The following is a 14009-nucleotide window of genomic DNA, read 5'->3' as shown; positions in this document are numbered from 1 at the left end:
CTATATCCATGAGAGCTTCCAAGATGCTAGATTCCAAGATTTACAGAGAGAATCTTGTCCACTCATGTAATTCTAACAATTCTCCAAAACTTTTAAAAAATTGAATTTAATCAATGATTACAGATCTTGCCTTTATAAAGTTTTTATTCAGCCATTGTAAACAATAGTTCTGTTGTGGGTAACCTATCGCAGTGGACAATGTATTGTCCTTAATATTACACGTTTATTACTGAGTAATATCCATTATTCCTATATCTAACTGCATTGTGTATAGAAGGATATGTATAGAATAGTAAAATGTATGTGGTCATAAACTGACCAAATACTTGACCTATGCGACTCCAGCATAACATTAAGGTCACAGTGTCGTTTGGTTGTAAGGGTGTAGTACTAACAACAGAGATACATCCAATTATCAAATTTCAAGATTCTAACATAAACACAACAAATAAATGAACTTTAAATACCGCATTTCAACAAAGTCACTATGTAATTAAATAACGGTCACAGAGACCTCATTTTGCAATAAGGGAGTAGTATTTATCAAGATGCATCCCTCATCAAGTTTCATGATTCTAAGTAGGATAGGATGCATACACCATGTGAAAATTTCATGTTGTCATAAGCTAAATGCAAAATAAACCAGTGTGAGTATGTGTGTGTGTGATCTGAATTTTTAATATAGCTTCAACAATTTTTCAGTCATATTGCTATGATGTCTGCAGTGTGGCAGTTTATAATGATGTCAAGCTCTGGGACATCATGCTGCAGACATGTAGCATCATGTCCCACCCACTCACATTATCCTGACACCAGGCCAACCAGTCCTAACACTTACCTCTTAATGCTGAGCGCCAAGCGAGGCAGCTTTTAGTACCATTTTTATAAGTCTTTGGTATGACTCAGCCAGGGTTCTATTGCTGTGTGGTGCTAACATGCTTATCATTAATTTCATGATTCTAGCATGGAAAGGACCTGTAAAATGAACATTAAACACAAAAATGTAACCCATGCTGGTGAAGCACAAAATATGGGCCAATATAATCCAATTCTATAAGTAGTGTTGCTCAAGATGCACCCCCTCACCAGGTTTCATGAACTAGTAAAATGTGAAATACGAGATTGAATGACTATAGTTTAGTTTTACTGATACGATACTAATAGAGATGAGATAATCATCTAGTTTAATGATACTTTCATTAACAGTCACTGAGAAATAAACATAAAATGCAAATTTATCCAAAGACAATAAAGTATGAAATGTGGGTCAAAAAGATACATTTTTGTGATAAGGGTGCAATACTAATCAAAATGCACCCCTCCAACAAGTTGCATGGTTTTAAGTTCCACAGTATGCATACAAGGTGCAAGAAACTTGAGCAAAATGCAAAACCTTAGCCATAAATTTACAAAATTATTGTACATGTTGGTATAGTCATCCCCTTTAGTTGCCCATGCTGCAGGGTAGGTACCATGAAACCCACATGGAATTGATGCCTAGGACTTTGAAAGGAAGACTATGATGCAGAGAGGCTGTACATATGCATATGGTTTTACCTGTCAGCTTATGCTGAATCCCAGGGTAGTAAAATAACTCACTAAATCATATAGGTCAACTAAAGACAATTACTGATAATCGTAAAACAACAGCAACCTTATACCTATCATGGTCCACAATTTAAGTCAATTTAATGAAAAATGGGTCACTCAGTGAGACTGAAGTGGAGGCTGGCTAAGTACAATAACTTAAGTTTCACAAAAGATGAAAAGTATCTACACTTTACCTGTTGTTGAAACTGTGATGGTTGTCACTGCTTGTGGTGTAGGCTGCTGCATTACAGCTGAAAAAGGATGTACTGAATGATATCTTTTCACAATTTCAAAAAGTCAAACAATCTGAATATAACTGAAAATGTCTGTACAATCTGACAAGTGCCTTATCAAAACTGTTTAAATCTAACAACACCAGAGTACAATTTCAAAGGATGTTTGCACTGCTATGGTTTCTTTTCCATTTCAATTTTTGAAGATGTTTCTATATCTGCTGACCTTACAGTACAACTGCAGTGTAAGTTTGATGGGACATGAAACACTGTAGAAAAGATCTTGGAAGAAAAGAATAATGCCCATAGTCAAGGATCTTGAAGGAAAAGATTTAAAAAAACAATGGAAAATGTATGATGTCCAACAAAGAATTAATTATGCTTAAAGACTCTAATGATAAAGCACAGTGTCAGTTTGTTGTTTTGAAAAGTTCATGCTCAGACTGCCTTAAATTTTATTCTGCATATAGTAAAACATTGTGCAACTCATGTCCCTGAATTTGTATAGCCATAAAATGACTATCAAAAACTTGACACAAAATAGGGTAATAGATGACCCTGCTTGCTGGTCATTTCCAGTTCCTGGACAAGTCCAATTTTAACGAAGGGGTTGTTGCACATCTACATGTGCATGTACACAGAAGGAAAATACTATGTTGTCTGCTTCTGATATTTACAATAACAAGCAATGGAAAAGAAACAACTACAAATTTGCCTTTCATTCGGATTTACGTAGCAGTGTAATTTCTATGTACGTGTGCAAAAGGATATAACTCTCAACCTTATGGTAATTTACAGAATTATCCAGCAGCTACCAAAATGGATGAACTAAGTCAATGAGTCGTCCAAGGAAAATAGACTCACCCATAGTGTATGCATTATGGCACCATGTTAGTATGTAAACTCCATTAAGCAAAATGCACAGATGATTCTAGTGCTAGGGCCATTCTGATCACAGTCAGGTTGGAAATTATCAATCAAAGAATGATATGACTAAATTCTGTGCATTTTTATCACATTAAGATTTTCGTTATTGAAATTGCTAGTGGGGTGCAAACAAACAGGGATTTATGCAAAAACTATAATCATATTTTGACTGAGCATACTCATATGAGAGACAGACAGACAGACAGAGAGAGAGCATCAACTGAAAGATGTATGTTGGGGATATTTTAAAAATTTTTTATTTGACATGTTGCCAAATTTTCACATAATTGGATACAATTTAAATAACAAAACACAAAATCGTTTTTTTATGAAAACTTTTTGAGGCTATTCCATATATTGTGCCTCAAATTTCTATCAATCTTCACAACCATAAACAGCAATGTAGAATAACTACATATGCTCAACTGTCATTAATCTTTCCACAACTTAAGTTGTAAAAGAAGAGAGATTCACTTGTGTTTTAAGAGCATGAAAAAAGTGATGGTGAAATCTATGTTGGCAACATTATCATCAACATTGATGTTGAAGTTTTGGTGTAAAATCAGTCAAAAATATCTTAACAATTCTAGCTTTATAATCATCTCTATGGAGTCAGGAATGCTTTTCTCACATCAAATGAATGTGGTCTAAATTTCCAGAATAAAACTACACAATTACACACTGAAATATTTTGTATTGTTTTGGCATTTTAATTGTAAATGTAAATTTACCAAGTAATGGTTCATTGTCTATATATCTGCACATGTGAATAAAAATAAAGATCCTATTGATTCCCATTTCAATATTATATCAAAAGGATACAACCAAGACAAGAGATTGATTTGACAAAATTTGGGTTACTTTTTTCTCATGATGATTGCATGTAATGTACAATGTAGTGCATTGTAACAAACCTTGCGTTGTTGAAGGTGTAAATGACTCAGCCTTGGAGGCATTCAATGGATGTTACTTCTTTCCATGACAGTACTTCAAACAAGGATTGGACAGTACATTTCTCATCAATTTTTTGTGCAGTAAAACACATTATTTTCGTTTCATAATCTTTGATATTCACACCCCGTTTTATGACCCAGTTTGTGTGTTGAAATAAAAAATGGCACCATGGTTTATGTGTCATCAATCTCCAATATCAAGGTTACAGCATCAATCTTTTTATATAAAAATGAAAAAAACAACATAATTTACTATTACTTAATCATTTAAACATATTTCTCAGTCTGGAAGAGTTTTTCACCTTGTTTTGAACTAGACAGTTATTTCTACAGCATAATCTCCATTCAATGACAGTCTATTTCTTTTACAAATACACCAATAATTTTTAAAGATCAGTGAAAAATTTACATGTCTGTATTTCATCTTCATTTGTCTAAGAGTAAACATTACCAGGTTTTTAAAACTGCACCACTCACACAAAAAGCCTACAAATAAATAAATAAATATGAAAATAAATATATATTAAGTATAAATGCTTGAGAAATGTTTAAGCGGTCAAATGTTTCAAAATTTGATAATTTTACTATGCTAAAGATCAATGCAATCTAAAATGACAACAAATTGTAAGATGGTGTGCATATTCTTTGTCAAATATCTATCCCTTAAAAAGGGTCTTAACATAAAACAGCATAAGAAAATGTACTCAATCAATAATTTGCCCATAAAATATAAGCTGAATGAGTATTTAAAAATTCCTAAATGACATTGGTTTTTCACAAATAGATAGCTTCACTGCCAAACTATAGTAAATCTTAATCTTCCAAACATTTCCAAAGGTTTTGCTTACATTATCATTCAGTTTCACAGGCTATAGTTGAATGTGTGTGTGTGATTTGGATTTTTTATGTAGCTTTAACAATTTTTCAGTCATACTGCTACGATGTCTGCAGTGTGGCAGTTTATTCGGCCTGTTTGATAATGGTTGTTATGTCCCTTGACTTATAAATTACCATAATTTACCCAAGATGCAACACTCTTCCAGCGAGCAAATCTATATGCTGTGATGGAGGCCAACAAAGCACAGAATTAAAGCTATCCAACAGTATATAATGTGTGTATGTATCTAATTACGTATTCATTTGATATCAATTTATGCGGTTCTCGTCAGTCTAAATCGATCTTGGCCAACAAAGCATAAAATTAAAGCTATCCAACAGTATATATTGTATGTATCTTATTAATCACATCTTCATCTGATATCAATTTATAAGGTTCTCATCAGTCGAAATTGATCTATGCCAATAAAACTGCTAAAATGCAAAATAATTTTTTTATATTTTTTTAATCAGTATTGCATGCGAATTTACCGATTTTCATATTTCAATGCTATAGTTGTGAAGTGTAGAATTCCAGCTAGACAACAGTATATGTGTAGATATGTTATTAATTACGTCTTCATTTGTCTGTCCGTTCGCCTAATGCTTTCCTATACGAACATTACCGATCTTCATGTCCTTGCTACATGCATCTACCCATGCTGTTTTGCGATGGTGCCACATATTTTGATGCTAATACTATAGATGGGAAGCACCGAGTCCAAGCTATACAACAGTATATAATATGTGTATGTATCTTATTAGGTACGTCATCATTTGTCTGTCCGTGCACCTAATGCATTCATACACAAATGTTATTTTTCTAGGCAGAAAAGTCATACCAATCGTAAACAACCACTGATGTGTACAAATTTGATATCAAGTTACATTTTTCTTGTCACTCTAAATCAATCTATGCCAACAGAAATGTGTAAAAATGCAAAATAAAACAGCTGGTATTTTTTACTCAGTACTGCTTAGGTTAGCGACTTTACCGACTCTATATATCCATGCTATGTACCTCTACCCTTGTCTTGTTGCCATGGTGCTACATATTTTGATGCTAATACTATAGATTTCAAGCACAGAATTCAAGCTATCCAACAGTATATAATATGTGTATGTATCTTACTAAATATGTCTTCATTTGTCTGTCTGCGTGCTTAATGCCTTCCTATGCAAAAGTTTTCCATACAGGCAAATTGGTCATACCGATCGTGAACAGCCACCGACTTTAACAAATTTCATATCAATTTATATGTTTCTCATCAGCCTAAAGCAATCTATGCCAATATAAATGTGTGAAAATGCAAAATAAAATAGTTGGTATTTCTTTTACTCAATACTGCTTAGGGTTAGTGACTTTACCGATCTACATATCCATGCCACGTGCCTCTACTGAAGCCATTATGTGATGGCGCCACATATTTTGATGCTAATACTAGAGATCTGAAGCACAGAATACAAGCTATCTATCAGTATATAATGTGTGTATGTATCTTACTAAATATGTCTTCATTTGTCCATCCATGTGCCTAATGCCTTCCAGTACAAATGTTTTCCGTATAGGCCAATAAGTCATACCAATCGTATGCAACCACAGATTATGACAAATTTTATATCAATTTATGTGTTCCTCATCATTTTAGATCGATCTATGCCAACAGAAATGTGTAAAACTGCAAGATAAAAAAGTTTGTACATTATTACTCAGTATAGCTTAGGGTTAGCAACTAGCTAGTTGATGCATCCATAACGGGAGTATTGCTCGCTGGAAATAGGAATTGTAAATTCACGCACATGGTTTCTGATTTCAATGTACCAAAGAACTTTTCAAGGGAGCCTATTATCTGAGGCGGTAACAACTCTTATCGAACAGGCCTATAGTGATGCCTAGCACTGGGGCATCATGCCACAGACATGTAGTATCATGTCCCACCCAGCCACATTATCACGGCACCAGGTCGACCAATCCTAACCATAGCCTCCTAATGCCGAGTACCAAGCGAGGCAGCTGTTAGTACCATTTTTGTAAGTCTTTGGTATGACTCAGCTGGGGATTGAACCCATGACCTCCGGCATCCGAGGCAGATGCTTTAACCACTAGGCCACCGGAGCGGCTATTGTTGAAATTATTAAAACTATCCTTATACAGAGAAGTAACAATTATACCAGTTTGTCTTGTCTTTCATTAAGTTCCTAGCACTATGAGACTAAGAGGTAAAATGTCAGAATCAGACAAACTGTTTTATAGTTGTGAGAATTTCACTATTTTTCAATGCCAGTAATTTGTCACATGCTTACTATTCTTTTCCTGATTTTGATGACATCACACATGAAAAAAATCTTATTAACCAATCAGATTAAAATCAGCTCTCTGGATTTCTACACTGAGACCTAATAGACACCAATAAGAGGTCATGTTCTTTTGACCTTGTGTAGACCTACTGACCCAACGAGTCCATCTCAGTAAGGCAGTTCATTTTTTTCCATAAGATTTACCAGTTTTCAGTAAGGTGTAACAAAATATCAATAACTGCTATTGTAAAGCTGGAAAACGTAATTAAAAGTTTGACGCATCGACGATAAACATTATGTTCAACTGAAAAGTTTGTAAAGTAAGCACAGACTTTATTTACCACTAGTACTGTTGCAAAACTCTAGTTCCAAACCCTATGCAGCTCAATGGCTTGTTGCTATCTCTCAACTTTACATAATTCTTGGAAATTCTTTTCCATTTCACATGACAACGGCAATCAAATCTCCTGCCACGAGACATACTCAAATTGACACGACATCCAATAAACATAATTGTGTCCTATCCAACTTTTATTCTGAATACTTCTTTTTATTCTTCTGTGTTGATTATTAACACTTTTCTAGAAACTTATTTTCCCTTTCATCTTAAACATTGCTTTCTGAATACCATTTTTCAAAATTCTATGACCAACAGTTTGATCATGCAGATGCTTTGCATGAACATTTTAAATAGGTGCAGTTTAAAGCATCTAGCATCTAGGGTGCTGCTGTAAAGTTAGTCTGGTTCCCTGACTAAGTTTAGTAAGAAGTTTAAGATGAAACCCGGATCCAAATAAAACACATGAAACAATTATTCGGATTTTTCGGCAACAATCATTTTTTTCTGTAGTTTTTGCTAGTATGCCATAAGTCCATATTTTAAGGGTAATTTTCGTAAGACTTACAGCAAAATCGTAAGAGTTGGCAGGTCTGCTTGTGGTTCACCAATCAAAACACAGCTTTGAAATTTCTGCAATTGACATACATCATTTGGAACAAATCGTCATTAATGGTAACTCTTCCTAACATGACAGGCAATGCTTTCTCTGACAGGTTACTAAGAACAGGCCGAGTGGGAATTCCAAAGGTAAAAAAAATCATCAACTGTATGGGTGACTTGTCAGACCTCTGTGTAGTATTGTTGAGATCAGATTTTAATCAGAATGACATTTTAATATAACTTGAATATTATTTATCAGTACACTTTCTTTTATCATTAGTTGTAAATTAATATTCATTTTCTAAAAAACACATTTGTAAATGGCAACAAGCAAAATATTTATATTAGTGCTGAAACGTAAATTTAAATTGAGCCTAAAAATTAAAATGGATTTTTTTTAGAAAGCTCATGTAGAAATGCTTAAAAATGTCAACATATTCTTGGATGTACATTTCAAAAGTGTCTCATGACACTGGACTACAGCCTGTCAGATACAATACTGAAATCTGAAGAAATTTTAATTTTATTTAAATCTTTCAAATTTCAATTTTCATTTCTGATAAAATATTTCAATAAAATTAACACTATTCTGTGTTAAACTTTCTATAAAATCTTCCATTTTATCTCTGACATCATTAAAATTGACATTTATTAATGAGCTTGTCAACATGTATAACCTCTCCTGAATTTCTGAAACTTCCATATTTAAAACATTTAAAATGGAATACCGATGAAAATTTCACACCTGTTTATTTTTATATTTACTGTCACCTTAAGTATGGTATTGCTCTGTTGTGTCCACATAAGAGCATTCTGGATGACAAGAACTCTAACAATCTCTGATTTCAACATGTACACAAAGAAGACCAATTAAACAAATTTACTCACCAACAAATTTGCACTTCCTAAGAAGTTCAAGATGAGTCCAGAACATATCACCCCTATCATGTGGAATGTGTTTTATAAATTCAGGGTGTGTCATTTCACATAACTGTTTTCCAGATATTTTAAAGTTCTCAATGTCTACTCCCTGAAGATCGAATTCTTTGACTGCCCATTGAATCCAATGACGCACATGGATCTCCTTCCACTGCAGTGGATCTGCAATTGAGAAAACATTCTCTGTACCATGATAAATTCTCTTCTGGTTCCCAATTCCCCTCCAGGCCCTTCCCACTCTCAAAATTTTTAATAAGAATATCATCATCAAAAGACCTACTTTTATGATGTGGATTCTTGGCTTTTAATCCACAATTATGTAATCCAATGGCATAAGACTTTGAGAAACTTAAATACAAAACAAGATCTTTTTGTTAACAAAGCTAATTACATCATTGTGGGATGGTATACCTATATCTTGCCATATGCAAATAATTGGCTCCACAAAAACAGGCTGTATTAAAAGATTTTTATAAGCTAAGTTGGGCTTTACTATAGCAACAAAAAAAACTTTGGCACAAAAAAATATGCCTTATGTGTGATAATGACATAATGAAGGAATCTAGTATAATATGATTTTATTCATATCTGTTTTCCAAAGTGTTTTTTTAAACAGAAGTATAGCTGATAAAGGGCAATACAGTAGACAAGAACAAAATAGACTTGCATTGTGGAACACATCTGCTCCAAAACTATGTACAGTGGTCCCCCTCTTATACGGCCACCCCATATTCACCAGGAAAGTGGCCTTATAAGATGAGTGGCCTTTCCAGAGGGGGACTACATTTTTTGTGAGAAATATATGTAATGTACGTAGTAAGAAAGCTACATACTTCAAAGCATTTAATATCTTCGTTTAAAAGTAACATTAATTATTAAAAGGTTCTTCTTGTTTTAATAAGACTAATTTCAACTGATTATACATTAACAGTTCTTATTCTTGATGTAAGCGTGATATGCGAGTGGGTATTTTTGTCAAGCACATTGCAAAACAATTCAAAAATGTCATTTCAATCTTGGTACATGCATAATTCTCTTTCCATTTGCTCCATTTTCCCACTGCTGCTGAATAATCACCTTATCAGTTATGACATTATTTGAGTCTTTTCTATATAAAATTATTTGGCAAATCCCCCCTCCCCATTCCACCTGATGTCATTGAGTGGAATAACCGACTTTCTTCTAAAATAATACATCTTCGTTTACGTGATGTGGTGTTAATGTTTGGTAATGACTTATTCAGATGTTGCTAACTGTATGAAATTTAATTATGCAGACAAAACTTTTGTAGAGTGGACAAAATGCCTTCTTCGTAAAGGAAGCGAAAAATGTATTGTTGCATGATTTTCGGTCTTTGTCTGGTACCATGTTTTGTTAAAGGTTAATTTCTCTGTGTGTTAATCCACAAAATCTATTTTTAGCCTATGCTGACTATTATGATCTTGACAATTACGTCTGACTGTAATCATCAAAGAGAAGAACTCAACAGATGTGTGAAGCCCAAAACTCTATCATAACATTGTTGAGCCTATTTCCTGTAAATGTCTGCTTTTATAGATAATGATATAATATTAATCTTAGTGTTACATGTACTTTAGTCAACACTTCTTTCCGTAATGGAAACCTGACATCAGGAGACATGTATTGATGGTAGAGATAATCTGATTACTTATCTTACATCACGATATGAATTAATTATTGGTTCTGGACACATTTTAAATAAAGTGGCCACCTGTGAGGGGAACAGTTTACATTTTTGTACTAATATGCTGACTGTGTTAGAAGGGTGGCCATTCTTTAGGGGCACTTTTGAACACAAACTTGTCAGTACCAAGGGGCTGTAGAAACAGGTGGTTGCTGGTCAGGGGAGGGGAGAGGGGGGCTGTTTAAGAGGTGGACTACTGCATCTTAATTTAAAAACTCCAGTACTGGACTGAAATTCTAATCAGCTCATTTACACATGAATACAAATATGCCTACCAAATTTAATTTCATTCTTGCAAGTATAATAAAAAGTTATATTCCCAAGTGTTTAAAAGTTTTCACAAAATATAAGATTACTGGTATGGTCTGAAAATCCAACTGTATGAATACAAAATATGACTACCACATTTAACTTTCAGTCTCAAGGGATTGTTGCTTGAACATAGTAAAATGTTTTTTCAGGAGTAGTGGTAAAACATCAGACCCATAATCCAAGGGTCACAGGTTTGATTTCCAACCTGACCAACCCAGGCTGGTTGCTTCAGTGTCTTCTTTCCTGATGCACTTTGTTCAAATTTCCACAGAAAAACAGCCAAAATAAAGTGCCATTATAAACCAACCAACAACAACAACTGTTTTTTTTTCAAAAAATGTCCAAAAAGTTAAAAAATTTAAAAAATTGAAGTAATGACTATAACACTTAATCAAGTCATCTATAAACCTAATCAGGTCATCTACTTATGACTACAATATGTGTGAAGTTTCACTGCTTTCAGTTTAATAGTTCTGGGGCTTTGGCACTAAATGGATTATGAATGGACACGCAGATATACAGAAGAGAGCAGCAAAACAATATTACTCCTTTTTGTACTGCAGTGAAGCATACAAATATATTTTTACGAGGTTTTTTTACATCCTTCCAGTCTACATTTTCTTACTCTGGATTATGGTCTTGAGCAACAAAAAGTGGGATATGATTATCAAATTATCACTCTCTGAGTTCATGTTAAGAAGAGAATTTTGTGGTGCTGAAAATATATACCAATGATAAGGCTCTTTTAACAATAAGTCTCACCAGACATGCCATTAAACATATTATAACTAAAAAGGAAAGAAACAGATCTCTGATCATTTAAGAACAACATTTTCCAAATATATAAAGGCACAGTCAAACCTGTCTGAAAGGCTAGTTCTACTTAGCACTCATCCATTTTAACAACCACTTTGTCAGGGTCCAATAAACCAAATAATTATTTTTAGCAACCACCTGTCTTGGGAGGCCACTGTCTCACCTCCCAGAGGTGCTGCTCAAGTCAGGTTGGATTATACTATCACAAGTGATTTTCAGCTGGAGGTCCATACCAAATGGGATTTTCAGTCTCTCTTGCTCCCTCCTGAAGTTCTGATCCACGACCCAGCGTGTTATGTTTTCTGATTCTTCGGACATGGGGATCACCACTTTGGCTGGGGACTGTTGTGGAGGAGCTGCCTGGGTCACTGGATGAAAGATAAAAAGCACTGTTAATTATGGTTCATCCTTATTTACATTTGTCAAAAGCATAAAATTTTGCAATTAAAGGATTATTTACCTGATAAGCATCTGTGTGCACCAGAAGATTTGATTGATAAGATGTTGACTGGTTTTGTCCAAACATTAGTTAAGTGTGAGCTTTAATACTCCAATGTATTTAGGTTATATGCATAGTGTTTTATTGGTAATTGTGCTTCAAGCAACAGTTCTTGTATTTTACAGTTTTATTGTTCATTTGGATTAAAAATGGATAAAATGATATGTTTTCAAGTTTTAAGATTTTCAACAACAAATGCACTAGAATGAAGGATCAATCTTAAATCTGATATTTTTATACTACAGGTGTCACGCTTCCAGGCAAAGTGGGCTACTAAGATGCCTAAAAATATAAACTTCACCTTCTTCTGTAATGAAAGTGAAAATGACTTCGCCCTGTGATTTTCAGATGTAGAATGAGTGACAGTAATTAAAGACTTTTGAGATGCTCCCTCACCCTAGAAAACTAGTTCCAGTGTTGTGTTGTACCCCAAGCTGAAATGTATTGCAAGCATCAAATAGCTGGTGTTGATACCAATTACACTGACAAACACTTGCATATTCACAGTTGATATTTGACTGACCATTAACCCTTTTCCTAGCAAGTTATTACTGCCGGACTTCTGCAAGTTATCATTTGATGATGAAAACATACAAACTTGTGTTTTAAAACAAAATCAAAATGTAAAGGAACAGAATTGGTGAAGAGCACTTTCTAGTTTAAACAAAAAATATGAAGATTTTAACTGCAGTGTTTGTGTTATTTTCTTTACAAAATCAGTTTGAAACCATAAGCAAACCCGTTATGAGGTAATAATGGTGGATATCACTGTGTTTAGAAAGTAACACTTCATTAGATTGTCTGTTTTTGTAAATCATTTGGCAAATAGATTAAAATATACAATTCATAGAAAGCAAATTTTAAATATTGTGAGATAAAGGGTTTAGCCAAAAAAGGAATCATGGTGGTAAAAAAATGTATGGGGTAATGCTATGTTGTGGAATTTAAGAAGTGCCACAAAGTCAAGGTTGTTTACTGACATCACTCATTTTTGTGAAAATACCCCCAAAAAGCAGTGCAGCAAATACTATTTAACCACTGCATGATGTTACTACAAGTAGAAAGGAACACAATAAAACCATAAATCTGCAATCCCATCAATGATTTGCTGTAATGAAGCTAGAAACTTAGCATCTATATGAAGTAAATCCCTCTTTTTCAAAACAGATGCACTCACATCAGTCATTATACCATATTTGTCAATTCAGTAGGAAAGGGTCTAGTTCATTCATATATCATACAGTTATGGTAATGATTTATCAGCAACAATGAAATTAAGATGAACAATATTGTATGAAGACACTTGTGCATTTGCTTTAATGCATATGTTACAGGGGTTGTTTCAAACCATTTGGAAATCCTTTCAACTGCCATTTTATAGTGAACTCTCTCAGAAAGTAACAAAAAATGTACAATTGGTAGACAACGCATCTTTAGCAACTTCATTTACAATAATATGATCTAGTTATTCCTATCAAATAAATTTAATTACAATTTAAAGTTTCTACTGTAATCTTTTAATATGCCAAAATACAACGCATATATCTCTCCATCGAAACATACACTTTCCAGTACAAGTAGACTGCTTATGAATATGATAATTTGTATCTACATACAAAATGTTTTTATAAAAAAAAAACCACATATAACAGAATTTTCAAACTGAAAGAAGTATTGCTTATAAATAATGTTAAATGCAAATATGCATATTGAAAAATAGAGGACATAATTAAAATAAGAGAATTAAGTCACACACACACAAGTATATATATATTGTGTTTCTTTCTTCGCTTCCACTTCTCCCTGTTCAGCTCTCACTTCTCCAGACTCTGCCCAAAAGGAGAATACTCTTCTCCCTAAAATTCAAGTCTTGCTTGATCCCCGTAATAGTATCATTTATTATTCTTTCTTTCATTTTCAG

The 14009-nt window shown here is 33.7% G+C and overlaps 1 protein-coding gene across 4 annotated transcripts in view; it reads right to left on the bottom strand.

Annotated features, from left to right (window-relative positions):
* Positions 1-14009, bottom strand: part of LOC149794422 (GA-binding protein alpha chain-like) — a 49326-nt gene that overhangs the window by 9172 nt on the left and 26145 nt on the right. For all 4 annotated transcript variants that reach the window (XM_089968634.1, XM_089968630.1, XM_089968633.1 and 1 more), the window contains 3 exons: positions 11823-11957; positions 8706-8918; positions 1785-1841 (listed from right to left, as the gene is read on the bottom strand). In XM_089968634.1, the coding sequence (XP_089824760.1) occupies positions 1785-1841; positions 8706-8918; positions 11823-11957 (405 nt within the window). The remainder of the gene's footprint in view (positions 1-1784; positions 1842-8705; positions 8919-11822; positions 11958-14009) is intronic.

This window comes from Sinohyriopsis cumingii, chromosome 8 (genome assembly GCF_028554795.1).
Source record: "Sinohyriopsis cumingii isolate HCF-2022 chromosome 8, ASM2855479v2, whole genome shotgun sequence".
NCBI lineage: Eukaryota > Metazoa > Mollusca > Bivalvia > Unionida > Unionidae > Sinohyriopsis > Sinohyriopsis cumingii.
This window is presented reverse-complemented; position numbering and strand designations above follow the sequence as displayed.